At 43.3% G+C, this 26,038-nt stretch overlaps 4 protein-coding genes across 6 annotated transcripts; all 4 read left to right on the forward strand.

Moving 5' to 3' along the window:
• Positions 1-5,194: 5,194 nt before the first annotated feature.
• Positions 5,195-6,240, forward strand: LOC130532468 (uncharacterized). Its single transcript, XM_057045135.1, has 3 exons — positions 5,195-5,294; positions 5,359-5,417; positions 5,489-6,240. The coding sequence occupies exons 1-3, from the start codon at positions 5,266-5,268 to the stop codon at positions 6,238-6,240; spliced, it is 840 nt and encodes a 279-aa protein (XP_056901115.1). The 5' UTR covers positions 5,195-5,265.
• Positions 6,241-9,355: 3,115 nt separating this feature from the next.
• Positions 9,356-18,741, forward strand: csf3r (colony stimulating factor 3 receptor (granulocyte)). 2 transcript variants are annotated; one of them, XM_057044981.1, is made up of 16 exons: positions 9,356-9,513; positions 12,348-12,422; positions 12,750-13,040; positions 13,688-13,817; positions 13,920-14,080; positions 14,576-14,739; positions 14,841-14,991; positions 15,228-15,304; positions 15,417-15,624; positions 15,710-15,898; positions 16,013-16,114; positions 16,362-16,508; positions 16,597-16,737; positions 16,838-16,928; positions 17,023-17,101; positions 17,624-18,741. In XM_057044981.1, exons 2-16 carry the CDS (start codon positions 12,359-12,361, stop codon positions 18,083-18,085), a joined length of 2,457 nt encoding a protein of 818 aa, XP_056900961.1. In that variant the 5' UTR covers positions 9,356-9,513; positions 12,348-12,358; the 3' UTR covers positions 18,086-18,741. The 2 variants fall into 2 exon arrangements, with proteins under 2 accessions (XP_056900961.1, XP_056900960.1); XM_057044980.1 differs by lacking the exon at positions 9,356-9,513 and having other exon boundaries at positions 12,018-12,422.
• Positions 18,742-19,289: 548 nt separating this feature from the next.
• mrps15 (mitochondrial ribosomal protein S15) lies at positions 19,290-22,571 on the forward strand. The gene is made up of 8 exons (XM_057044984.1): positions 19,290-19,548; positions 20,585-20,641; positions 20,717-20,792; positions 20,882-20,930; positions 21,078-21,162; positions 21,246-21,304; positions 21,688-21,879; positions 22,036-22,571. The coding sequence occupies exons 1-8, from the start codon at positions 19,413-19,415 to the stop codon at positions 22,129-22,131; spliced, it is 750 nt and encodes a 249-aa protein (XP_056900964.1). The 5' UTR covers positions 19,290-19,412; the 3' UTR covers positions 22,132-22,571.
• A 1,458-nt stretch (positions 22,572-24,029) lies between these two features.
• Positions 24,030-25,791, forward strand: LOC130532361 (cornifelin homolog). Of its 2 annotated transcripts, none has more exons than XM_057044985.1 (4): positions 24,030-24,142; positions 24,674-24,820; positions 24,899-25,035; positions 25,242-25,791. In XM_057044985.1, the coding sequence occupies exons 2-4, from the start codon at positions 24,700-24,702 to the stop codon at positions 25,344-25,346; spliced, it is 363 nt and encodes a 120-aa protein (XP_056900965.1). In that variant the 5' UTR covers positions 24,030-24,142; positions 24,674-24,699; the 3' UTR covers positions 25,347-25,791. The 2 variants fall into 2 exon arrangements, with proteins under 2 accessions (XP_056900965.1, XP_056900966.1); XM_057044986.1 differs by having other exon boundaries at positions 24,035-24,142; positions 24,677-24,820.
• The last annotated feature ends 247 nt before the right edge of the window (positions 25,792-26,038 follow it).

Genomic DNA, 26,038 nt, shown 5'->3' on the forward strand with positions numbered 1-26,038 from the left:
GAAGTTCACTATTTTGGATCTTGGAGGCTTGCTAAAGTCCATTTTGGGCATCAGGGCTCGGTGCATCTGTTGGATCTAAAGGTGGGTTTCTGTCAGCACCTCAGCTCAGTTTTAGGAAGCTCTTCACTGGATTAACAGAGCTGCCTTTGAGCCCTTTTGTCAGAAATAGTTTCAACATGTTCTTCACTCATTGTCCCTCAGTCTTTCCTTCAGTTTTCTCTGCTGTGTCAGTGACTAGAGAAGAGCCTCATTTACCTCCATGTTCACTTTTCAATCTTGATGGTCCTCCGCTCCATCTCCTCAGTCCTTGTCGACTGTGGTTCTTGATTGCATCCACAATTTTCTTAGCTTCTACACAGACAGACAGACAGACAGGGTGATACAGTTGTAGTTAATAAAGACACCTGACGAGAGTTGTTTTGGATTTTTCTTAGTGGCTGTTTTTAAAAATACCATTTATAGCAGAGCGTCAAAGCAGAAATGGAAGCTAATGAAGAATCAGTCGTCATATTCAAGCTGATGCGCAGTGACAGCTGGTGGAAATATTAGCACATGGTTAGCAGATATTAGCAGATGAGAAATGGGAAAGGAGTAAAACCATGAAGGTGCAACGGCGTTACCTGTGAACAGACGTGTGTGTGGGTGTGAAGCTGGGAGTGGAGGATGACAGGAGCAGTTTCACAGACATTCAAAAGTTTAAAAATTGACACCCCCCCTTCCTCTCATTAGCCCCTCCACCACACATGTGCTTTGTATTGCCGTGTTTTAGGTCCAGTATTCTCAGAGCAACTCAGCCATCCTGTTTCACCGACATGCTAAACCCCAACAAATGGTCTGAAATGGGAGTGTTTTTGTTCTGTGGGTGATTAAAATTTCTTGGTTTTTTGGTGTGCTTCAAAAAAGAAAGACAGAACTCTTAAATTCTCCACCAGTCTGCATGAATAATGCTGATAGATAACGAAAGAAAATGAAATTAATAAATATGGCTGGGTCTAAGGGGGGCATTTCTGCTTCCACAACTGCTTTTTAATTGGATAAAACTGAAAATACCTAATTAGAACTGTGCAAAATATTTTTAAAAAAGAATGCAGGGTTTTAAAACAACATGACTTTCAAGCAGAAATAATAATGATAATAAAAAGCCCTTCTACAGTTTTGTTCATTAATCCGAAGGAACGCTGGCAGGTGATTGGATTTCAACAGCTAATCTCTGTCCGAATGCTGGAAACAGTCACTTGGAGCGTTTGTTTTGCAACATGATTAGCATTACTTGCTGACTGCTCCTTTTCCTAATTGGGATCCTGGCAGTGCCACTTTTAATTATATTTCAGTCCTTAGAGTCTTGTCACTTTTTTTTCTTTTGTTATGGAAGTCCCGCGGAGAGAGACAGCTCGCTAGAGAACATCTCTGCTCAGTGAGTTAAAAGATGAGAAAACAGTCGCCACCAAAAAAAAGAAGACAAAACTAATTGTTGTCTGAAATTGCGGGCTCAGCATGCCTGATGCAGGCAAGCCTTGAAGATGAAAGTCACATGCAAAGGAAATGAGTTGGAGTCTGGAGAGCTTTCTCATTTGGGAGCGTGGAAACAAATGGTTCACTTCTTCTTGCACACAATCCTTCCCAGACTTTCATTGCAACAGGCGTTGAAACCGCTTTACCGCGTTGCCCATTGTGTGCCTGTGCTTCCCCCGCCTCCCTTTTCCCTTTTCTTGTCCATCTTTTTAACGATTGCCATTCATGTTTCGGAGGCAGCCAGTGTTCCAGGGAGATACAAGAGCTCAGGATCTGTTTTCTCCAGTGATCAGAGGAAACTGAATGATCAGCAGTGGGTGTGCTGAAGGAAGAGAAGCCAATGCTCAAGACTGTTCAGGAAATTATCATGTGTTCAAGATTGCAAGATGAAAAGAAAAGGCTACCGTGGTAACATTGCTGAAAGCTTCCTGTAGAATATCAAAAAAAAAGGCCAGCTGTGTGCTCTTGTGTTGAAATTCCCATTTCATTCACTCCCGTAACGTCTCAGTCGTTAAACCTGTTGAATCTCGGCGTCTGCGGACTTCAACGGGGCGGAAGAGGATGGTTTTCTTCACTACAGTGAAGCTAGACGCTCGTGCTTCTCCAATGGAGCTGTGGGCGGGCCTGGACATGACGATCGGACCATCTGTCTTTAAGATGAGACCCTTTCTGAATGACAGCGATGTTGGATTGTATCCAGACAGCGAAGCCTCCTGGACCTCAGTCCCCTTCAGCCCCTTCGGACCTTGTCCAAGTCTGGAGACAGACTGCAGCTAATTTTCTGATATTCGCTTGCCAATTTATCCCACTTCCAATAATATACATTCCATAATAAAAATAATACATGTTATTCCATGTTATGATGATGACGATGATGATGATGATGATGATGATGATGATGATGATGATGATGATGATGATGAACAGGAGACACTTTAAATGAATGATTCAGTTTAAATACACAACCATCTGCCTCCGCTACATGATCACTTATAAAGTAGAAAGTTGGATCTGGAAATCAAATTCAGGCCACTTGGCCCGGAGTCTGAAGCCTCCAAACGAGCTCCCGTGCATGTGTTTGGATGGTGGGAGGAAACATCTGAAGTTGCTTTGGAGGACATGTAAAGTCCACATAGGCCCAAGCTGTAACTAAACCCGAGGTTGGTGGAGGTTGGTGGAGTGCCAGGTACCTCTACTGTCCCCCACTCATCCTTAACACAGGAAAGACGAGTGTGCTGATTCTAATTCTGTTCACGCTCTTTACACAAGAGAACCACGAGAACTTCCCACTTCCTTACTCTTATACCTCTTCAGGCGCTCCCCTGACAACTTCCTGCCTGTCTGCATGGTACCCCAAATGTACGCCTGTGAAGATCTGCTCTGGCTGGTGAAGACCGCTCAAGCTCCCACACTTGGGCCGCGTCTACAGTCAGCATCTGGTGAACCGAGGTAAGCAGCATCTCCAAAGAGGTCACACTCTATTCTATTCTATTCTATTCTATTCTATTCTATTCTATTCTGAGCAAGCTATCCTCTGAGGAGAGGTCAGGTTACCTCAGATCAGGAATTGTTGCCATGTGTGTTTGGACTTTTACAAAACAAGAAGTAGACTCTCTATCTCTGATTCTCATATACATAGGAGCAAATTCATATTCGCACACGCCCACACACAAAAAATATTGTTTACTGATATGAGCATTGGGTTTAAGACCGGAACGCTGCGCATTTCAATCTAAACAATAAACATTCTTAATTGGATTGTGTGCTCATGAGCTTTAAAGTGAATCCACCGAGGACTGTGGATTATTAAGCCTAATTGATTCTAATTTATATTTACATGACTTTGGGAAAATTAGTAGAAAGCAAATATGAGCTGTGTAATTGTGGCCCTAATAGCCTTGCGCTATCCGCCGCATTATGCCCGAAGCAGCCGTTACTGGAGGATGGTGTGGCGCCACGTGTCAGAGTTCACTGGTCGTTTGGCAGTCGCAGAGGCTGCTCAGTCTGTCAACATCGGAAATGGCACCGCAGACCTCCCGCTCATCACAAATGAGGCCCGGAGGGGATAATGGAAGCAGAGCGTGAGGGCTCACCGTCACCCTGAGGTTGAGAGGTGGAGCACCGACACTCTGATTTGGCGTCGCGTAACCCCCACCACACACACACACACACACAAACACACACACCTCCAGAGGGTGGGTGTTAAGCGATTCGATCAAGTCCAAATGGAGCGCCTGGAAATGCCGAAATGCCTTGCTGACACGTTAGGCCGCCGGGTTCTGTGCGACTCGGGGTTGTTGGATACTAGCATGAGTCCAAACCCAAAGATCAGGACATCACGTGTCCGTCTTTGGCAGCAGGCAGGCATTCAGACAGGCAGGCAGGCAGGCAGGCAGGCAGACAGACAGACAGGCAGGCAGACAGACAGACAGACAGGCAGGCAGACAGGCATTCAGACAGGCAGGCAGGCAGGCAGGCAGGCAGACAGACAGGCAGGCAGACAGGCAGGCAGACAGGCAGGCAGGCAGACAGACTGAGAGTTGTGCAACGGTTGGTGCTCTGTGATCATTAAAAATCCTTTTTTACCCTGTAATTTAAGCTCCATCACTTGCTTTGCGTCATTTTAAATGACGCTAGGAGCTACTAATTAGTAAATGATGGGTTTAGAGTAAAGGTGAACTTGCAATTACAGAAATAAATTAAGCCTGCGTTTAACTTCACAGTCCTGAAAAGAAGTCAGAGTGAATTATGAAATGCTTTCTCTAGCAAGGCATTAAGCCAGCCTGGATCCTGAGTTGCGCCCCTGCCTCCTGCTTCTCAATGTTCAGTACATAAATATTTTCTAAATGTTTTCTTCCATATTTTATAAATGTTAAAAGGATAAAAAAGGGCACTCTACCTTCCTTTTTAGGTCAATATGGTTCTATTGTTTTCCAAGATTTCTGAAGGCCAAGCCTCGACGACACTCAGCTCAAATTTCGAATTTACGAATTTTGCAAATTAATAAAATAAATTCAAACTGAAATATCAGATGAATTCAGACTCTGGGATCCAAGAAGACAACAGAACTGCCTGAAGAGCTCAGAGACGAGGAAAAAAACAAAGAGCTCAATGATCTCCAAAAATATCATATGAAAGAAGTTTGGGTCAACCAGGACTCTTCTTACAGCTGATTGTCTGAACCAAGTGAACAGTTGGGGGAGAAGAATCTGGGTCAGAGAAGCGACGAAGAACCCAGGAGACGGAGAAGGTTTCAGACCGACAACCACTCTGCTCTGTCTGAGCTCTGGGGAGAGAAAAGCATGTGAAAGGAGGTTTTCGGAAGCACACCTGCAGAACTCCCAGGCTGTGAGCAACTCTGCAGCCTTTTCATGGGACTTTCACCAAGAAGACCAAAAAAAAAAGCTCTTAAATTCTGGGTTTGGGCTGCTCTCTTGCGCTACTGCGTGTAGGTTGCTGAGCGCAGTTTTTAGCTAACTACTGATTGTTATTGCATCCACCCTCTGAACGTGCATGTTTAACGCATGGAGGTGCAGAATAAAGGAGAACGATTGCCGGAGCGCCGCTGCTGCCGCGCGGCCTTTAATGAAGCAATTTGCTAGTGGCTGACTGGATTCATTGGTTCGGGCTTGGGTGTCTGTGACAACCAGCTGTCTGTAATTAGGAAATCATGCCTGCATCAGCTGTGAGGCTGTAAAAGAGGTCAGGACAGGCGCGTGTCATCTTGATGTATATGCTGACGCGAGCGCAGGGATGGGTGTAGCTCTGGTGATTCTGCTCAGGTATTTTAGCTGTTTTGTTCGGAACGCTCGGTGCTGTTTGGCTAACGCTGTTTGTCACCTTTAGCCTTGTTTTCTTTGGCCACGTGTCGGCTGGAGGTGTGTACTGTGCTAAAAAAGCAAGAGGTATGTTGTTTAAAGAACAACCTGAATGACGGGACGCGTTTCATGATTTATTTATTTTTTTGCTGCTGTAGCTCACGCTGCTGCTATGGGGTTGGAGTTTCCAGGAGGCTACCATACAGCTCACTATGGGCCGCGCACTGGTAAAATGGCGTCAGGATCTCAGCCTTACAGTCATGAGGAGCACAGAGGGGCTGCGGTTAAACCCATGATGGCCTCCTACGGTGAGAATCACCCAGGGCTGAGATCTGTGGATGAGGGAATCCATGAGCAGGCCCACCCCAGGGGCTCGGAATCAACGTTTCCGCTGAGCCGTGGGACTTCCAACCAAGTTCAAAGTCAATACGCCGCAGATCCGGCGCCGTGGCCTCCCAGAGGACGCCCGGTTATTAATCGCAAGTTCAATTTTCAAGGGGTCAAGCATGCGGCCCCTTCTGTTCTGCCTGCAGCCCCAGGTCAGTCCAGCACTGCGAGCTGGGATCCTCAAGGTCAAACTCAACCAGGCTCGTTTGTCTACCGTGAGCACGACCTTGTTGTTGATGAGTCTGCCCCAAATAGACATGGCGTTTTTTGGAGCGGATTCGCGCTCCCTCAGAGCCAGGGTCAAGGCCTTTACCGCAGGGATCTAACTGGTTACGGCCCTGGACGAGAGGTGGCTGCCCCTGGATCAGCTGGCTCTGCCGAGAGGGACCGCATCCCGGCGCTGAGTCGTAGTCCTGCTCTCGATTGGATGAGAAGCATTCGGGTCCCGAGCGAGAATGTCCAACTGTTTATGCAACGTTACCCTATTATTAGACAAGTGGGGACTAAATTCAGGTCCAGCTAAGGTGGTCTTCCTCGGTTGTCTTGTCAAATAGAAGGAATTGTAAAAGCTGACAGGAAGGCATTTTGTTCTTGGGATTAAAAAACTGTTGCATTTTGTTGCTACATTTTTTTTTTTCCTGTACTTTGTCCAACTTATCCAGGGTTGCTGCTTCACTTTCACTTTAAAACGGTGCCGTTACACAATAAACAGAATTCTAAATGGCTGAAGTGTCTCCGTTCCCCACTTGTGTTCACTGAATTCTGGATGTTACTAGAGTGCCACCTGTTGGCGGTGAAGGGTAAATATTCTCAGGTGCCACATTAACAGAGGGTGAGCCCGTCACAAATCCCATAATCTGTCTGCTGGTGGTCAAGATGATTCTTTATTAAATTCTACAGGTAACCTTGATGTTGGAGTTTTGTTTTCTTATGAGGAGAAATTAAAGTTTCTGATAATTGTGTGATTGCCCTGCTGTCTCCATTTGATTAGATGCAAAAGTAAAATAAATTAGAATGCCTTTAGTTGACTATATGACATGTATGATACAAACCTTTAATCCTTTATTCGTGACTTTGTTTTGAATGTATTCCTCACTGTTGCCTCTAAGAGTTTTTAGTATTTAGCCCATTTCCTCAACAGAATTTAATGTTTAAACCTTAAAGTATATTAACTTTCAGCTGCGGATAATTCCATATATTCAGAGCGCCTGTTTCCATGGAGGATGTGTGCTCGCTGAGGTGCTAATCCTCACTTGCACACGCGCTAAGGTTTGGTCATTTAAAGGTTAAAAAGATAATTAAACCAATAACGGTACCAGAACAATGTTCTAGAGCCACAGTAGCAGCTATACAAGGAGATGGAAATAAAGAAAATAGCACAGTGAACCATAAATAGGTCCCTGATTAATGGTGTTCATCTGTGCCGTAACACTGCAGGGTCTTTCACAACTGACGGACTGACTTCAAGTTTCACTTTAAGTTATTTGTCACAGAGCATTTTTTTGGTTTCTTTTTTGGTCCTTGGGAAGGATTCTTTTTGGTGTGATACTGGCTAAGCTAACAGCTAACAGTCCTGGCCCGTTTCATTGAAACGTGTGCTTGTGCATGTGCGCTTGTGTATTTCCTCCTGGTGCCTCCCTCCTCTCCACAGGTTGCCTCTCAGCCAGCCCACTAACTCCTGCCATCGCCACTGACCTGTGATAGGAAGGAAATCAATAGTCAATTCCATTCTGCAGCCAGCGGGTGACAGCTTTTAGATAGGGCTGGATTGGGTGTGTGTAAGGAGCAGGAGCACCTTGTCAGGGCCGGCTGACCCTCCCTTCTCTCCTCTCGTGGTCTCTCAGTGTTTTGCGACCGAGCCACGAGGTGAAACCCACAACGAGCCCTGTGATACACCACAGCCAAGCTATGGTGGAGGTTAAAGAGGAAGTGATGACAGATGATTCCAACTGAATCAGAAAATGAAAACCATAGATGCAAAGTCATTTAACTTGTATTATCAGTGATGATGGTATTTCTTGTGTAGTTTTTCTGCTTCTCCCCTTCCCCCCCTCTGTATTCATCAACAGGTCTAGCCGCCTTTATAGCTGTATAGTGACCTACTGACCTCCGACCCTGCTGACCTACTCTACATACCAGCAGCTTCTATTATTAATGTGTTTGCCTGATCTATGCCTATTCTCTCCTCTCCTCTCCTCTCCTCTCCTGCCTATTCTCTCCTCTACCTGTCCTCCCTCCTCTCCTCTCTCTCTACCCAGCCCCCCCATCAGTAGGAGGGTCCTGAGCCTGGTCCTGCTCAAGGTTTCTTCCTGTTAAAGGGGAGTTTTTCCTTGCCACTGTTGCTTGTTTGGGGTCAGGCCCTGGGATTCTGGAAAGTGCCTTGAAACAATTCTGATTGTAACAAACGCTAGTTATATAAATAAAGATTGATTTATTGTATTATATAAGATGTGGGTTCTAAAAGAAATATGATTTTTTTACACAAATTTACTCCACTAAATTAGTCTGAACAAAGCATTTAATGTGTTCTTTCACCTGATAAAAGAGGAAAATTGTCAAAAGCAGGTGAAATTCTAATTGTTTTGAAGTCAGCCTTCGTGATGGCTGCAGTCCTGATGACGTCAAATGGCTGCAATTTTCTAAATAATGGCAGATCCATGTGAGAGAATATTCCAGCAGTGGCTAATTTGGGGTTAGTCGTGTCTTTAATGAGAAAAAGAATCCTTAAGATGAGACAGCTTTCTATTAACAACAGTAGGGTTGTAACCTCACCAACCAAAGCTTCATCGGTTTGACTTAGCTTCAGGGGCCGGCGGCTAATTTTACCACTCACTGGAACGAAGCGTGTAATACCCAGTGGATGGAGAAGGCTCCCTTCATTACTGCTGATTAGGAGAAAGATCGAGCAAAACGTGGCAAGGCATGATAACCACTTAATGCAATTTTTAATTAGTGCCTCCCTCCTGTTGATTTCTATTCAAGAATCCACCACTAAACTACTGAATTCCTCCTGCTGCATCCTCTTAACATTTAGCTTCCACTTTGCTTATTTATTCTTTCCCTTCACGGTTAGCAGGGCGACCGAGCAAGGATAGGGCTGTTGGATTAAAAATGGAGCGGTTCAGCAGCTCGCTGGGTCGCTTCGCACGCCATTTGAAACGAGGCCTCGGCTAGAATTTTACAATTTAATAAGCTAATAAACGTGATACGGCGAGTAGTTTAAAGTGGCCTTGCGGGGATGGTCGAAGCACGGTTTACAGTCCCATTTAGGAGCTTGTTCAGTACCACGCTGATGAACGCTGGGGCAGGTTCAAACAGGAAAAAGCCTGCGAGCTCAAGTACCCTCGAGCACGTTAATTCAGAGCTCAGCGGGGTCAATATAGCATTCTTCACAACCTGAAGTCGTGTTCCAGGTCTTCCACATCCGCCATTTAAAAGGATCATCAAATGAAGTTAAAATACCTCCATACTAAGCGAAGCCCCCCCTCCTCCCGTCCCCTGTAATTTAACGTGGTGTAAGTTGGTGTAAGTAAGCATGGCTGCTCTTTTGTCAGGTTTCAGGGCCTGAACAGTTACTGGGTTGATTCCACTTTAACCCTTCTGTGTGTTCCTTCCTGGAACTGGGCCCCAACGCTCACACATTTCTTCCTGAAAGTCGCTGGCAAAATCAAAACAAGACGGCGCGGCAGCCTCTTGGCTAACAGACGCGTTTGCCCTCCATTGAGTCGCAGCGTTTCCTCCAGAGCTGATGAGCCCCCCTCGTCCTGCTGGCTCTGCCTGCCGCAGCTGCTGTCAGGTGAGTGGCAACCCTCTCCCACCCATCGCCTTTTGATCCTCACATCAAGCCATTCGCCAGCACTTTCATTTTGGTCCTCGTGGCATATCGAAAACTTTGACAAACTGCTTTGAGAACACAAGATATTCAGGCTGGAGAGTTGGATCTGGAACCCAAGCGTTTCCATCTCCAGAGGTTTTTAAATCACAGCCTTTCCTGTGCGCCGTTTCTGTTTAGTGCTTAAACACTCGTGAGAGTTTGAATGAAACAAGAACCACAGAAGATGATATCTCCGCAGGGTCCTGTTGGACATAAATCTAATAGCCAAAGATGTTTAGGAGTTGTTGTTAGAGCTCTTATATAACCGCTGATTTCAATGATTCAGTAGTCGGATTCCCTATTCTTTCCAAAATCTGATGAAGTTGGATGAAGCCTTAACATCTGAGTGTTTTCTGTTTGTTCTTTAGAGGATGTGAAAGTGATTGTTTTACTTCTTTGTTGCCTCTTGGACTTTTTTTTGGACTTTTCCGACTGACATGTAAGATCAAAATGTCTGCTTTGTGATTATTACCTATATAAGTATACAACATAATAATCAAACTGTCTGCTTTATGATTATTACCTATATAAGTATACAACATAATAATCAAACTGTCTGCTTTATGATTATACAGTATACTGTATGTCTTCTGTATGTACCTAGAAAAAACATAATTTATGTATAGATGTATATATACGTACCCCTGTGTGGACAAACTGTGGAATATGTGTGTGTGTGTGTGTGTGTGTGTGTGTATGTATGTATGTATATATATACATACACACACGCACACACAAAAACACAAACACTATATATATATATATATAGAGAGAGAGAGAGAGAGAGAGAGAGAGAGAGAATGAGTAATGTAACGACAAAAGTACAATCTGACAAAATAGGAGCAAAAAGGGGAAATAGTGGCGAGTGTGTCATTACCTTCTGTCAAGGATGTTGCCAAATCCTTAAAGTGGGCGTTTTGTACCCTCCAGCAACAACGGGAAAGGAAACAGGTGGTGGCAAAACATTTGTCTGCATATGCCATGATCACACACACACACACACGCACACACACACACACACACACACAGGTTGTGTGCATGATAGCAGGAAGCATGTTTGTCTTCATATTAGATGTTCGTAACCACCCTGGTACTGGCTTTTTTTAAGTCCTTGAAATTTGAGAAAAACGATTTTTTTTGGAGCTTCACACCCTTTTTCTCAGCCACCTTTTCTCTTTCTTGCAAATCTGTGCACATTCGCTCCCTTTCTGTCTCTCTCTGTCTGTGTTGGAGCCACTGGGAATTCCCTTTTAGTCATCAGCGATAATTTCTCCCTAAACTGCAGAGGAGAGGCCTTTGTGCACAGGGCTGATAAGAAACTAGGTTTTCTACCTCTCGCAGACCTCTCCAAATATTGGGTTATTGTCAGCTGAAGTCAGCAATCTGACTGGGTAGGTTTGAATTATATCGCTAGTTATTCAAGTGAGGCGTCCTCACTTTGATTGCATTTCGATGGCCCCCGGACGAAAAAAGGGCGATATTTGAAATCCAGCAGACTGACTGAAAGCCTGACAGCAGATCATTTCCAGTCGCTGTTTTTGTGTCGGTCAGGAACGACAGCAGAGTGTTACAAGACCACAGGAAGTTTCTCAATGCTGTGGCCTCACTTGTGTGTGAATGTGTTGGCGTGCTTGCGTGTAAATCAGGGCCTCCTGCGCATAACAAAAGGGGGAACTTCCACCGGCTCCACACATTAAAGCGCTTAATTATTAAATCAAAGCAGTCCAATCACCTTTTGGATCCAGCAAACACACGTTCTGCTGTGCAAAGCTTCACATTTAGAGGTTTTCTGGAGAGACAGAAGCAGAAACTCACATGTTCTGGTCCATTTTGTGTAGCTGTTACACCGATAGCCTCTGTGATTGAGGAGACCATGGGTTCTAACTGGCCAGAGCATTTGATAAATCCTTTCTTTTTTTTAAAAAAAAACACTTGGCCGGGTCGGAACTGCTGGATAGGTCCTCCAGTCTGATTCACCTACATCTCAATCAATCAATCAATCAATCAATCAATCAATCAATCAATCAATCAATCAATCAATCTTTATTAATATAGCCTCTATTACAATCAAAATTGTTTCTAGACCCTTTCCAGAATCCCGGGGCCTGACCCCCAACAAGCAACAGTGGCAAGGAAAAACTCCCCTTTAACAGGAAGAAACCTTGAGCAGGACCAGGCTCATGTAGGGGGACCCTCCTGCTGATGGGGGGGCTGGGTAGAAAGGGAGAAGGGGGGAGAACAGGTAGAGGAGAGAATAGGTAGGAGAGGAGAGGAGAGGAGAGGAGAGGAGAGGAGAGGAGAGGAGAGGAGGAGAGGAGAGGAGAGGGGGAGGACAGGTAGAGGAGAGAATAGGCAGAGATCAGGGATATACATTACCTTAATTATATTAATTATAATAAACAAATAAATAAAAGAATTGAATGGGTCAGCAGGGTCGGAGGTCAGTAGGCCAGCCTGACTTGTTTTTCTCTCTCTTTTCCGAACACTTGCTCTTCTTGTGCAACTAAGGCGTGAACATTTTGCGCAATGACACGGTAGTAGTAGTTCAGTAGTAGTTTGTGAAGACAAACATGCTTTCTGTCTCTGGACAATCATGTCTGGATCTCATGTTCCCTCTAACGGAACCTGACAGAAACAAGACCAGAGGGTAGAGATTTGCAGAATCTGCTTTGAGCCTGGAAAGGTTTTCTCCGTTTGAAATGTTGCTGTATTAGGCTTTGCCGTGTTAATGGGAGCTTTGCCATTTGGAGCCGCAGGTACTCTCATCATGATGTCTGCGTGGATGGCGCTGATCGTCCCGCTGGCGGCGTTTGTGAATGGAGCCCGAAACGGTGAGTGCTGCTCGAGACTTACAGGGCAAATCCAAAGACAAATAAAGGTTAGACTTTAGACTAGACTCCCGTTAAAGCTGCTGTTGTGTGTCCATGAATGGTTCTGTTCCTCAGTCAGCATTATCGGGTTGTTTTGACAGTAAATCCGAGACCTTAGACCAGTGTCCTGCTTTTATAAGTTTTGGATCACAACAGAGATCACTTTGTGTTTAATTGGTCTAAATTTGCAGCTTGATGATGAATAGCAGCCGCTCTCAGAGCTCAAAGGCTGCTCCTTGTCCGGACTCAATGTCTAGATATTTACAATCTGAATGTGGTCTTTGATAGATGGAGACACGCTGCCGTGTGCAAAGGTGCAGACGTCCAGCTTCGTGGTGCCTCTGGGAGGGTCTGTGTCAGCCTCCTGTGTCATCAGAGACAGCTGTCCTCTGGTTAGTCAGCAAGGCGGCGGAGTCATCGAGTGGCAGCTCGACGGCTACGCTCTCCCCAGCAGCTCCTCCACCAGGGAGGGGGAGAGAGCATCCAGGGTTCTTATACCCAGCTTCAACCTTTCCAGGGCCTTCCTCACCTGCAACATCCAGGCGCAGGTAGTTGGAGGAGTTGAGATCAGAGCTGGATGTGAGTAAAAGTCCACATTTGTTCATGGAACAGTTTTCCCTCACACCGGGGGGAGAAAAGACAGCTTTTGGGGCCTGTTTTCAGCTAGCGGTTCGACAAATCCTTAGTTCAAATTGTTACCCTGGCAACCCCTCTTCCTCTACCCCACAAAAAATGCAGTAAAGCAGTGTTACTAGAATTCACCATGGCAACAGCAGTTGACAAACAGTTTGCTGCCGTTTTCTTCCGATAACGACTAATTGTTTCATTATCCCAGAATAGACAAGTCTGTTTTCTCACGATAACACATTCATTTATTTCGTTATCTAGATATAACAAACTTTTTTTGGGGGGGGGGGATAATTATTTGGTCCATGTAAAAATGGACGTGGTAGCAGCTAAAAATGAAACTTGCTTATTGTCAGCGTGTTTTAACTTTAATTAAAAAACAAACCCTGCTTCCAGGCAGGGTTAGTATGTTACCATGGCGACCGACTAATTCATTCTGAAGCCCCTAAGTGACCCCAATGTAAACACTTTCAAGTAAATGTGGCTTTATTGACATTGTTCATCTATTTGGAGGCATCCAATAACCCTCCTCTGCAGACATGATTATTATTGACTTATTTAAATGAATCAGATTTTTTATTTTTTTACATTTATTTCAGATCCACCTGAGTCGCCCCAAAACCTCAGCTGCCAGACCAACCTGACGACCGGAACGATGAGCTGTCGCTGGGAGCCCGGGCAGAGGGAGCCCCTCCTGCCCACGAGCTACGTCCTCCACACTGAGAACCGGTAGAGCACCTTTATCTCCTCCATCCACTCAGCAGTGAAAGGCTGAAACGTGTCCTAGGAAGTAAAGAACATCTCGCCTGCCTCGCTATCGTTGTGTTGCAGGGATGGGAACTACTCTTACGACGTGCCGCCTGGACTCAATCACTATACCGTTCCACGCTTTGGGATCATCCTCTTCTCTGAAATGGAAATATATGTAAAAGCAGTGAATGAGCTGGGCACTGCGACCTCGCTGCCCATTACTTTGGAGCCTGTCAGCGCAGGTAGGAAAGAAAGGACGCAGCCCTGAATGAGCTCTTGGGTGGGGAATAGTTTGGGTTTCTTCCCAATGAAAATCCAATTTCTCTTTAGTAGCTGATAAGGCTGGAAACTCCTGGCTGCTGATTAGTATTTTATTTTAATCATATACTTCTTTTCACTTTGTTGCTTAATTAACTAATCTTTTTAATTAGGAAACAAGAAAATGAAGTTTAAAACATGGCCGTGTCCTCATTCTCATCCTATTAGAATCTGATTTTAATGTGTTACCTCTATGTTATATTACCGTGGAATTACCACACATTATTTTGGATTCTGTAAATCAATGTGAATTTTGTCTGTTAGCCTTTATTTACTGTCTTATTACATGTTAAATAAGCATTAGTATAGTCACTAGATATGCTAGTCATTTTTATGCATTTAAAATAACCAAATGTGGTTAGATTATCTTCTAAAAATAACTCAGTGGTCATTTCTGAATCCCTCCTTTTTCCCACCAGCTAAATTTGACCCACCCGTGATTAAGAAGATCCAAGCTAAAGCGCACGGCTGCCTGACCCTGTCATGGAGCTTATCTCCTCAACAGGCCTGGATGCGCACCTCTTCCATGGACCTGGAGCTCCGTGTGAAAACTGCAGGCAGCAGCCAATGGATCAGCAAACCAGTCAGTGCATTTCCTTACCAAATCAACTGGAAACCAGTTGACCAGATGTGACGCTATGGCCAGAAACAAGCCTTGTGAGATCAATATTAGCATGTGTTTAGACCCTGTTTAGGCCAAAAGAGCAGAGAGGACCTCTAGACCAGTGCCGCCTGCTCCATGGCACTCAGTATGTTGTCCAAGTCCGAGTCAGATACAAGGAGAGCCCCTGGAGTGAATGGAGCCGCAGCCAGCCTGGAGTCACCTTGGAGAGAGGTAGATCAATTCACAGTCGCACAATCACTCTCAGACATTTTCCAATCTGTTGCCTTTTCTTCCGTTTCCAGCTCCTTTCAATATATGCTAATGTCATGTTCCACATCTCCGCTTGCTTTTCCCTAATAACACACACCGAATTGATGTATTGAGTTCTTCCCCGCAGTCTGTCGGTGAATCCATACGCTTTTCTTGTGTCCTCCCCCCAAAAAGTTTTATTTTGTGTTTTATTTCAGCTCCTTCTGGATACCTCGAGTGGTGGATGAAGCGTTCAGGGGATCACGTGACAAAACAAGTCCACTTGTTTTGGAAGGTACGCACACAAGACAAGTTTGTGGGCTTTCGTGGTACCACATATTCGCTGATCAAAACTCTATGGTCAACCTTGAAAATGTACCCCAACTTTTTCTTTTTCTTCCTGTCAGGCCTCCAAATGGTTTCGTGCCAACAGCCAGAATGTATCTTACGTCGTGTCAGCGCAGACGCAGTCAGGTGAAAGAGAACAGCTGTGCTCCACACGCGGGAATTACTGTACTTTTCAGCTTCCCGCTAAACCAGCAAAGCTGTATTTGAATGCTGTAAATAGAGCTGGGAAATCCAAGCCTACTAAAGTTCACATACACGATCCTAAAGGTACAGCTTTGATTTGGCACAAGTACCTTAAAATGTAATTGTTTTTTTAAAACAAAAATGCATGCAATGTGTTTTATTTCTGTAGTTCATACGGCATTATCAAACGTCTTGGTCACTCCTGATGATGACGGAGCTCTGACGGTCCAGTGGCGGAGTATGGTTTCCCCTGATTTAAAAGGATTCATAGTGGAATGGAGACCTTTGTTAAATGCAAATATTTCTGTCACCCAGTTTGAAATAACTGATAGAAACCAGACGAGCCTTGTTTTAAAAGGTATGCTTTATTGTCGTTTATGCGTTTTTGTCCAAATCCTGAGGACTATATAGGAAAATGTGTTACTCTTCTGCCTGAAAGCGTAACTGACATTTCCTTAACCCTCCTCGATAGGCAGCTTTGAGCCCTACAAGCCCTATGGGATCTCTGTGTATCCTCGGTTTAAGGGTTGGATTGGCCTTCCTCAGACTGTTCATGCCTACTCAAGGCAAAAGGGTAAGTTGCCAGAGACAGAGAGGATCGCACAAATCTCAGACAAAGATTTGAAGTCTGAGCCGCATTAACTTTGGAGGGAGAATTTACTAGTAGGAAGACGAGTAAGTAGGAAGACATGTGATGTGTGCAAACCACAGTGTGGCGAAATGGCGCCCCCGTGTGGATAGAACTGATTTATGCGGAATAAAGCTGTGATTGCGGGGCGATTTACAAAGGCCCATACTTCAGTCTTTGTCTTTTTTTAAAGCTCCTTCTGTGGTTCCAAAAATGCAAAGTACAAAGACCTGGAGGTCAAGCATTGAATTTAAATGGGATGAAATACCAGTTGAACAAAGGAATGGAATTATTCAGAGCTACAAGATCTTCTACTGGAATAAGAAAGGACCCGTGAACGGTAAATTTAAGATCTGATACAGCTCAAAGGTGCAACACCCAACTTTTAAAAATGTATTCCTATGTCTGACTTGTAACTTTTCCCTCAGTTGTGACCGCTGACCTACAGGAAAGGAGGCTCGTCCTAGAAAACCTGGACAGTGAGCTTGTGTATGAAGCTTTTATGATGGTCAGCACATACGGTGGAAGCCTGAATGGGTCAAGAATCTATTTTCAAGTCGACCCCTATGGTTGGTATTATATCATTCGGTCAGAACCAATGACGCCCAGCATGTCAGTGTGTTATTCTCCAGAGAAGCTTTGTGATTCAAAATCTTTATCTGTTTTCAGATGTTGTTACTGTGATTAGTGTAACATTGTCTTTTGGAGTGGCACTGACAGCTTTCATCATTATTGCGATACATTTCTCCAGCCACATATGGTGAGACCACTGCTGCTTGTTAACCATTTGGATTAATGCATGATTCATCCTCAGTGCGCATATTTGAATCATCATATTGACCTTCCCTTTGTAGGGTTAAAGTGCATTTCTGGCCAGTTGTTCCAGATCCAGCCAACAGCAGCATCAAGAGATGGTCATCAGAATCAACCCAGGTGCTTTATAATAGTGCTCCTCCTTCTTCACCTCCCCTTAGTTGTAATAATCAGAATAAAACTGTCCAATTTAAAGTAGAGTATAATTACTACACTTTGTACGGGTGCAATTAAGTATTTAGCATTGGAGCAATGATTATGCATAGTTTAAGTCAGAAAATAGTAAAAGTGTGGTGAAAAGACACAAAAAACAATGAAAAATACTAATAAAAAAAACGTGTTTGTACCTTACCTACTTTATCTATTTCATAGCTCATATGTCTTAATTCATATGTTGGTTTTTCACTACATAATCTTAAAATAAATGTCTTCAATTGCTGGTTATATTCATATTCTGCGCGCGGAATGGGTCCAAAGGATGGTGTATTTTAATTCAGGTTATCGCTGTTATATTTTCACTGCATTACATTGACACATACCTGTAAGAATCAGATACATGTAGAATGTTGGCATTTGTCCTCATTCTGAGGCTGAAGGACTTTTTAAAAGACATTATTGAATATTTGCTTCATCCTTTTGCAGGACACCCATTTTACCTCAGAGAATGAGGAGCCCAATCCAGAATATATTTCCCACCTCAGCTTCCTGGACATCTCTCAGAAATCCAGTAAAGAGGATGACAATGTGTGGCTAAGCAATGCAGAAGACACCAGTGACCTTGGGGAGTCCATCTGTGGGTCACCATTCATCCCCCAGTACTCAGCTCCATACGCTACAGTGGCCTTCGGCAGTCCATGCAACAGCCCGACAATGAAAACATGTCCTGCCTACTTGCGTTCTGAGTCCACGCAGCCGCTTTTGACACCTGAAGAACCCTTCACTCCACAGTGTTACCAGAATGCAGACAATGATGGGATTTCAGAAAAGCAGTGTTTTTTTGGCCCTTGCAATGATTTTGTGAGAGAGGAAGCAGACACAGAAATTCCATGGGATGATTTTCCTTTTCTACGGGCTCTTGCCATGAATCAGGTGCAGAAGGAATAGACATATTTCGTTGATTATAGAAGCAATGTGTATGTAGATTTAAACCAAGTCTGATTAACGTTGATCTGTCATAGGACATAGTAATAAATGCTTGCTATAGATTTAATCGAAAAAAAATCATGCAACGTATTATTCTTTTTGTCTAACTGCGCTTTGTAAATATGTTACATCAAATTTAAAGAAAGAAAAACACATTTCTCGGTAACCCATCCATACCTACGGTACGTATATACAAACTGTTGCCTTTACTGTAAAAACAAAATATGTTTTACATCTTATCATGAAAAGATATGACTCAATTTAAGTGCGTGTGTGTGTGTGTGTGTGTGTGTGTGTGTGTGTGTGTGTGTTAATATATAACATATGTGCTTGTATGTGGTCCTTGAAATTACTCTCTTTTGAGAAAACATGGATTATTTTACTTATTAATTCATTTTAGACACAAAATAAAGATAAATGTTTTCCTAAATTTTACTAATAGTTTGGGGGTCTAAAGTGACCCGACTGAGTTTTTATTTGCTTTATCTTTGCAATGAATTAATTTTATTACTCAGCATTCCAGGTATTCCTCAATTAACTTGTTTTTGATCATAATTCATTCTTCTTGTATATTTTTCTTTTTTACATTTTGAATAAAAACACTTTTTATATCACTACCCCTCTAATGCACAACATGGGTCTAAAATGACCCGTAACCATTTCCTATGTTATTTCATGTGTTTCTAAGCTGAATGTTTATAATCTATGTATTTAATCATTTATTAATCAAACCAATCTCTTCCATTTTAATTGTTTTATGTAGCACAAATCCTCATCCTCAAGTGTTCTGTTCTTCCTTTATGAATAAGCATAGCTTTTGTCAGTCTTCATGAAGTTTTCCCACGTCCACATGGGTCAGACCCACATTTGTGTAACATACAGTATTTACAGTGTGGAGAAGATTGTAAGGTATTTGAAGACCTGAAACATCTAAGTCTTATTTTACTATAATTATCATATTACCTAATAAGAAATTTGATGTGGTAACTCTGCATAATTATTGATTATGTAATTAATTTGAATTTGAAGAATAAGTAGCTCCATTTCTTGTCAGAAAGGGAAAAATTTTCAATCGGCTACCGTAGCTAGCTACGACTTCAACTAGTATCGATGTGATCGGGGATCGTTTTCGAAGCCTTCAACGTGTCCCACTGCCATCTGCATTCGGCTAGTTTAGCCTAGTCAAAATGGCGGCGCATATGTAGGGGTCGTGTATTACAATCACAAGTAGTTACTTTCAACCGTTTTTAGGCAACTAATGTAATAGTGCTTGACTATTCCGAAAACAATGTTCCAAAACGTGGCCATTAGAGCTTTTGTGAAATGTTCGACAGGCATTTTACGAGAAAGCTGCTCAGTATCTCCTGTTTTAGCAGCGAAATCCTGGAGCTGCAGCTCTGCGTTGTTGGGCCCAGGAGTCGGTGGTAAGTGGAACCTGGACAGGTTGTCCCTGACTAACGTCTCCATCCAGTCCATTGTCTAGTCCAAGTGTTTGTGTGATTAATGGTAATTAGTTAGATTACACCAGCAGCGGGGACTTGGATCAGACAACATGCTAATAGTTTAGCCTGCATTCATTTTACGGTTTCTGTAAGGATGATGTTTCTAAATACTATATTATAACATTGGTGAATACGGTAGTATATAATAGATGTGTGGCACACATCTGATTGGTTTTAAAGAAGTAAATGATGATATTTGTGGTTTAGCATATCAAAGGCTGCAACCTGACTTGTAGTTATCTTTTGACATCCTTATCTAAACTAAACCTAAAGTACTTAATGCAAATGTGGTGCAGGCAATAAAAAGGTCTCCGTTGCTTTATCCTCCCCTTGTCTTACATGGGAAGAATGCTATTTTATACTATATAAACCTTGTCATTACTTGTAATGTGCTCAAGATTGTGATTTGTTTATGTCCAGGAATAAAATCCCTCGCAGTGGATGTGAAGGACAGAGAAAAGGGACGTTTAGGACAACCTCTCGTCTCTTGCTCTCACCAATAGTTACATTTACTGCTTCAACTACTGTATCTGCGATTATTAAAGTAATGTAAAGTGTCAGAAATGCACAGTGGGAATTCATACAGCCGCGCTGAACCACCATTAAGTAGAGGTGTCATTTTGGAAATGCTTTGAGTTTTCTGCCATATTTCGAAGGTCTTTACTGTGCTTTAAAGAAATTTGGAGTGAGTTTAGCAAACCTGGAAGTTAAATATCTGGGATGGCAACTTGCGTTGCAGCTTTAACAAAACTGGACACAAGTCTTGAGCTCTTTACGACAGGTCTCTATTTGCACCTTCTACGAGCAAATCAGCCATGTTCATTTTACATGTTTAGCAAATTAATATTTGTGTGTAGAGCTGTGTCCTCCTTTATGTCAGGAGCTGTTGTTGCTGGCTTTTATAACACGATGTATCCATCCTTGGTTGATGCTAATGTTTTTTCCCCCCCAATGTCAGTTGCACTTCCAACTCCTGTGAGACATTATGCTCGAGCCGTGAAGAAAAAGAGGACAGGTATGCCCGTTTGATACCCAAACCATGTTTGATTTATGGTAACTTTCAAACTAATATTAACTTTATTATCTCCAGTTCCTCAGAGCCAGCTCAGTGATCTTCCTCCAACAATGCTCAAGTTGGATTACGCAGCTGTGCCAATGGCTCAAACGTAAGTAGGGATTCTGATAATGCACCATCAATGTGTTTAAGTGATAGAAAATATTCTCTTTTTGACACTGATGGTTTTTTTGGGAACAGGACAGATGACATCATCAAAAGACTTCTTTCTTTGGAGCTTGCCTCTCACGTGAGTCTTTTTTATAACCTTCCCCTGTTTTATCTTCTTTTCTCCTGGGCTATTATGAGCAGACAATAACTTCAACTGGTGTGATACATTCCCATAGTTGCCATTTATACAATATTCATGAGGTTGTTAAATATTCTCTGTCTCTAGCGTGAGAAGCTGCAGCTGAAAACAGAACAACTCATTTCAAAAGTCCAGAGGGATGAGAACGACCGCAGCTCAATGGAAGTCCAAGGTGTGTTTTCACGGATCTTTTAAATGAATATCCTGTCCATCGCTGTGAGGCCGCTCACTCCCTCTTTTCACTTCCCCACTCAGTTGCTACTTTGACTGCACGGATCCGAAACTACCAGGAACATCTGCAAAAAAATCACAAGGTGGGTGAAGAGAAGTAGAGTCAGCGTTATCGGCCAATCAGCATCTTGTGATCTTCTGCGATGATTTGTCAGATGACAGGCGCGTTGGCTGCAGCCACAGCACTGTCATGTGTGCGTGCATCTCTCTGTTCATTTCCTCTCCACTTCTCTTGTTCGAGACATGTATGTGCTACAGGATTTCCTGTGTACTCCCCCACATTTAACAAAAATATGTGCGGTGTAGTAGCAATCGGAAATTTCCACTCTACATGAAATGGTCAGAGAGACGGATCTTTGTAATGTGCTACTATCCCCGTGCGCCGGGTCGATCCAAAGTGACCCTTAAGAGTCTGGTTGAATCACACAGAGTCCAGGATTCAATTTTTTCTATGCTTCTATTGCAGGATAAAGCTAACAAGAGACGCATGCTCATGGCCATCGACAAAAGGAAAAAACTTTTAAAAAAGCTGAGGTTGGTTCGATACAGCGCTTTTGAGCGAGTGTGCGAACAGCTTGGCATCACTTACACCTTCCCCCCTGAGTATTACAGACGGGCCACTCGACGCTGGCAGGCCAAGAAAGCCTTCTGCATCAAGGTAGAGTTCCCCAGTCGTCTGAAGAAGTCGCCCTTTACATTAAAAACTGCTGTCTGGCCTGTTAGACCTGGACCACCTCCATCTACAGGCTAACGGCTTCTGGCAGCGTGATGTCGCGCTTCCACCAACGCTCATTTAACCTCTGTCTCTTCTCAGGTCTTCAAAGCAGTGCAGAAGCAGAAAGCCGAGCAGAGGAAGAAGATGAAGCAACATTTAGCATCCAAAAACACAGAAACAACTTTGAGCCAGTGAAACACAATTTACAGATACATTTAACCAAACGTGTTATTTGTAAAACTCTACTGAGGCATGCAACTAAAGTTAATTTGTTGAAAATGTCATCATGATGTTAGTTATCCACACAGGTTCCTGATGTTATATAGGATTGAAAAAAATAGGGAAGTCAGCAACCCACAGCTCTTATGTTAATAATTACCAAGTTTGAGGCTTTAACCAAACTCAAATTAGACATAAAGTGTCACAAATGCACATCTGATAAAGTGCTATTAAATGTGTCTGTTCTTCTCGGTATTTGACGTCATTTGTTCCATATTTGTGATGCGACCCTATGCTCCCACAATGCTATATTTAGGGTTGCTTGATCATATTGTATAGCGTTAGTGACTAACAGTTCATTAGTTAAAGTTGTTAAACCACAACAGATGATTTAACAATAAAAAGCCATTCTAGCAGTGGTGTTGAGGTGGTTTATTTTCAGGTTGTTGAGGTTGCAGCACAAAGTGGATTTAATTACGCAAATAGGAAATGGCCTCCTATTGGATAACTGCTGCAGGGACGATTATCTTTCAGCTAGAAACAAGTTATTTAACCCCAACTGATGAAATGAGTCGCTTCGCGTTTCGTCAACAGTCTCGAAAGATGCATCCTGTGGTTGTGGAAATGACGTTAGTCTGCTTGAGAACGGTGAAATCACTGGCCTGCATCTAGCAGACTGCAGAAAGGACTAAACCTGGGTTGAGAACCATCCAATACGTTATTAAAAACTGGAAGAAAGGAACGTATCTGGAAAAAAATGCCTGAATGATGATAATCTCTGTCATATAAATGCATGCCAAATCGTAGGAAAACATTAGAACTCAGGGCTGTTTGGTCATGAAAGTAAAAGCGTTTCCACACACATCCTGAAGGGACTAAACCGGACCAGCTGTGAAGCCTTACAAAACCACTAATCAGGGAAAAGACTCTGGAGAATGGAAGATGATCAGGTGGTCTGACCAGTCTAGGTCCACCCTGATCCAGAGTGATGGGGTTGAGGGTAAGAAGAGACCCCCCCCATAGGTGGATTAGTGGTGGCCTTACAAGCCTGGCGTGGTGGTGCTGTGATCTGGAGTTGCCCAGTGTCCAGGTCCGGAAACATGCCAAAAGACTCAGTTCAGCCGACTTTGTGAAGATACCGAATGACCAGGCTATTCCATCAATGAGCGTTCCTCTTCCATATCTCAGGATTAAGCTTGTTAAGAAATGGTTCAGTCCAGACCTGACCCCTACTGGGAAGCTGCTGGTCCAATCTCTCTTCATCAACAGGAGATCTTGGTGATAAATAAATGCCTTACTGGACGAAAATAAATCCTGTAACATTGCAGAAGCTGATTAAAAGAATGCACCACAGACCTTTGCTTGTCTTTTCCTCTTTCCAGCAATGTGCAAAATATAAATTTGGCCCAGCAGTATTTAGTAAATTCCAACTGTTTGCCATTTGCTTTAGCTACAAAAATGAGTTTCAATCCCAATCCGCTCAGGATGCGATGACTACGACATGGTATGAAGGCAAAAATGTCCATCCAACGTTCTCCATAGCTCTGATGTCCTATTCAAACGATCACACGTTTGATGCTGATGGCATTAGACTCATTGGTATCATGTTTTGCGATCATCTGCTGAGCATATCATAACCTACTAAGATTTGAATTAAAGCCATTTTTATTATTTGTCACAGACCAGCAGTTTGTCATCCAGCTGCTTTCAGTGCTGAGATAATAATTTCAAGGTACATCGTGAACTGAAAGCAGGCCTAGATTGTTGTCATTCTCAGAAGAACACATTAACAAACGAGTCTTTTGACAGCTTTAGACTGTCATAACTTCCTGTGTGTGTGCCTCTACCAGCCTCCAGAGCTGTGCACACTGACGAGCGTGTCATTTCTTTTTCCACTCACAGCAGCTGAACCGAGGCGTCAGCCGAACAAACTTGTTAAGCTGCATATTGGCCGTTTTTCTCACTCAGACATTGAAATCCTCACAAGGTAAGAAGTGCCTTTTTCTTTTAAACAGTGATTCTTGTAAAAGCGGGCTGATTCCTGTTACTCTTGCTCTTCTGCAGTTCAACTTTGCTGGACTTCACTTTTAAGAATTTTAAGAAAAACCTCCAGCACTTAATGTTTTTTTAAAATAATGATAATAGGTGCGTTATTGCTATTGGATAACCAGCATGCAGGTGGGTTTTCTTTGTAGTTTGGGGGTGTTTTTTGTAGCTTGAGTTCTGTTTAAGCAGCCCAGCAGTTTTCCTGTATATAATAATATGTAAGAATATCTAATTCTGTGTTAAAACATTTTGCTCTGTGGTCATTTTGCACCTTTGAATGCAAGCACAGCTTCTTGCTAGAATGCATGTGCATGTGTGCGTCAGGAGGGGAGGGTCTCACCCCTCATCTAACCGCATGAGTAAAATACTCCCTTGGTGTGTGAGTGAGCCACACAAGTGGTGTTTTGTTTTCACGCTTCAGTGTGAAAAAGTCAGACATGACTTCTCCTGTTTTACTCTTTGGTGTTTCCAGCAGCTGAAGTCCACACGCAGCTCCGTATGTCTACGATGTCAAACCCGGTGATCACCCACCAACCAGGATCAGGCGGATATGGGACGAATGTTCAGACAGGAGAGTGGAGCACCGGTCTGTGCTCCTGCTGCACCGACTTCTTTGTCTGTGAGTGTTGGTCGAACTGCTTCAAATTGCGATTTGCTCCTGCGTCTTGTGTCACAAGGTCCCATTTTGTGCGCGCAGGTGCTATTGGCTGCTTCTGCCCCATGATTTTAAGCTGCTACACTGCGAATAAGTATGGAGAGAACTGCTGCTTGGGATGTTTGCCAGGTGGCATGACAGCCGTCAGGACTCACATGAGGCTGACGTATGGCATTCAGGTAAGCTCCGATTCTGCTGTCAATCCCACGCCAGACGAGTGATTTTTTTTGATGATTTGACACTAATGAAACAGATTTATTTTTTTATTTTTTTTATTTTGGGCTCACCCTAAAATTGAGTAATCCCGAAACCTCAACTGCACCACATTTCCGTGTGAAACATTTGGCTTCCCTGTTTTAACGTTGTTGTAATCGCTCGACCGCAGGGAACAATAATTAACGACGCCTTGATGACCTTCTTCTGTGGAATCTGTGAGACATGCAGGATGGCGCGCGAGGTCCGTATCAGGAATGGAGACATTTCTATGTAGCAAGCGGGTGGACGGCTCCAACAGTAGCACAGGCACGAAGGAACGACAAGAATCGTTTGTTCGGAGGCCTCATTGCTACTTCTGCAACACACCGAGAAGGAGGGGATGAAGGAAGAGGTCATTGGCGTGATCTCCTCTCTCATGAATCACCATATGCACCATCATCAACCAGAACACTTAAACCAATCAACCAGTAGCCCATGTTGGAATACAAGAGTGATCCCCAAGTGTGACAGATAACTCGGAAAATCAGTATTATCCTGGGAGAACCGGGTAGATTATCATGAAATAGAACCCACCATTTAAGCAGAATGATTTTGTGTATTTACAGTATGATAGACTGAAGGATATATGCTTCTTCCAGGTCCTTGAATTTGTGTCTTAATGTGTTTTTTCTTTTAATTCTTCAAACATTTGTAAGATGAATAAACCTACCACTGTTTCATTTTCTTTTTTATTTTAATGACAAATGCCAGAGGGCAGATGTTTCCTTCAGATGTCTCCACATCCCCCCCACTTCACCTTACAAACACATGCCCCCAGCCCATACATTAACTTTTTTCAGGCATGAATTTTAAATGCCAACAAAGGCCATCGTTTGGGGCACATCTCCAGCTCAACACACCGTTTATTGTCATTACGCCACTGAAATACCCTCAGAGAGATACAGGCGGCTCCCATTCACCAAAAGG

The sequence above is a fragment of the Takifugu flavidus genome, chromosome 10 (assembly GCF_003711565.1).
Source record: "Takifugu flavidus isolate HTHZ2018 chromosome 10, ASM371156v2, whole genome shotgun sequence".
Lineage (NCBI taxonomy): Eukaryota > Metazoa > Chordata > Actinopteri > Tetraodontiformes > Tetraodontidae > Takifugu > Takifugu flavidus.

Coding starts and splice junctions, on each gene's coding strand:
- LOC130532468 (XM_057045135.1), top strand. CDS start 5,266: ATGGGTGTAGCTCTGGTGATTCTGCTCAG. Junction 5,295..5,358: donor GCTCTGGTGATTCTGCTCAG/GTATTTTAGCTG, acceptor TGTCACCTTTAG/CCTTGTTTTCTTTGGCCACG. Junction 5,418..5,488: donor CTGTGCTAAAAAAGCAAGAG/GTATGTTGTTTA, acceptor TTGCTGCTGTAG/CTCACGCTGCTGCTATGGGG.
- csf3r (XM_057044980.1), top strand. CDS start 12,320: ATGGGAGCTTTGCCATTTGGAGCCGCAGGTACTCTCATCATGATGTCT. Junction 14,992..15,227: donor TGGAGTCACCTTGGAGAGAG/GTAGATCAATTC, acceptor GTTTTATTTCAG/CTCCTTCTGGATACCTCGAG. Junction 15,625..15,709: donor TCACATACACGATCCTAAAG/GTACAGCTTTGA, acceptor TTATTTCTGTAG/TTCATACGGCATTATCAAAC.
- LOC130532361 (XM_057044985.1), top strand. CDS start 24,700: ATGTCTACGATGTCAAACCCGGTGATCACCCACCAACCAGGATCAGGC. Junction 24,821..24,898: donor CTGCACCGACTTCTTTGTCT/GTGAGTGTTGGT, acceptor TTGTGCGCGCAG/GTGCTATTGGCTGCTTCTGC. Junction 25,036..25,241: donor GGCTGACGTATGGCATTCAG/GTAAGCTCCGAT, acceptor GCTCGACCGCAG/GGAACAATAATTAACGACGC.
- mrps15 (XM_057044984.1), top strand. CDS start 19,413: ATGTTCCAAAACGTGGCCATTAGAGCTTTTGTGAAATGTTCGACAGGC. Junction 20,642..20,716: donor CGTGAAGAAAAAGAGGACAG/GTATGCCCGTTT, acceptor TATTATCTCCAG/TTCCTCAGAGCCAGCTCAGT. Junction 20,793..20,881: donor GCTGTGCCAATGGCTCAAAC/GTAAGTAGGGAT, acceptor TTTTGGGAACAG/GACAGATGACATCATCAAAA.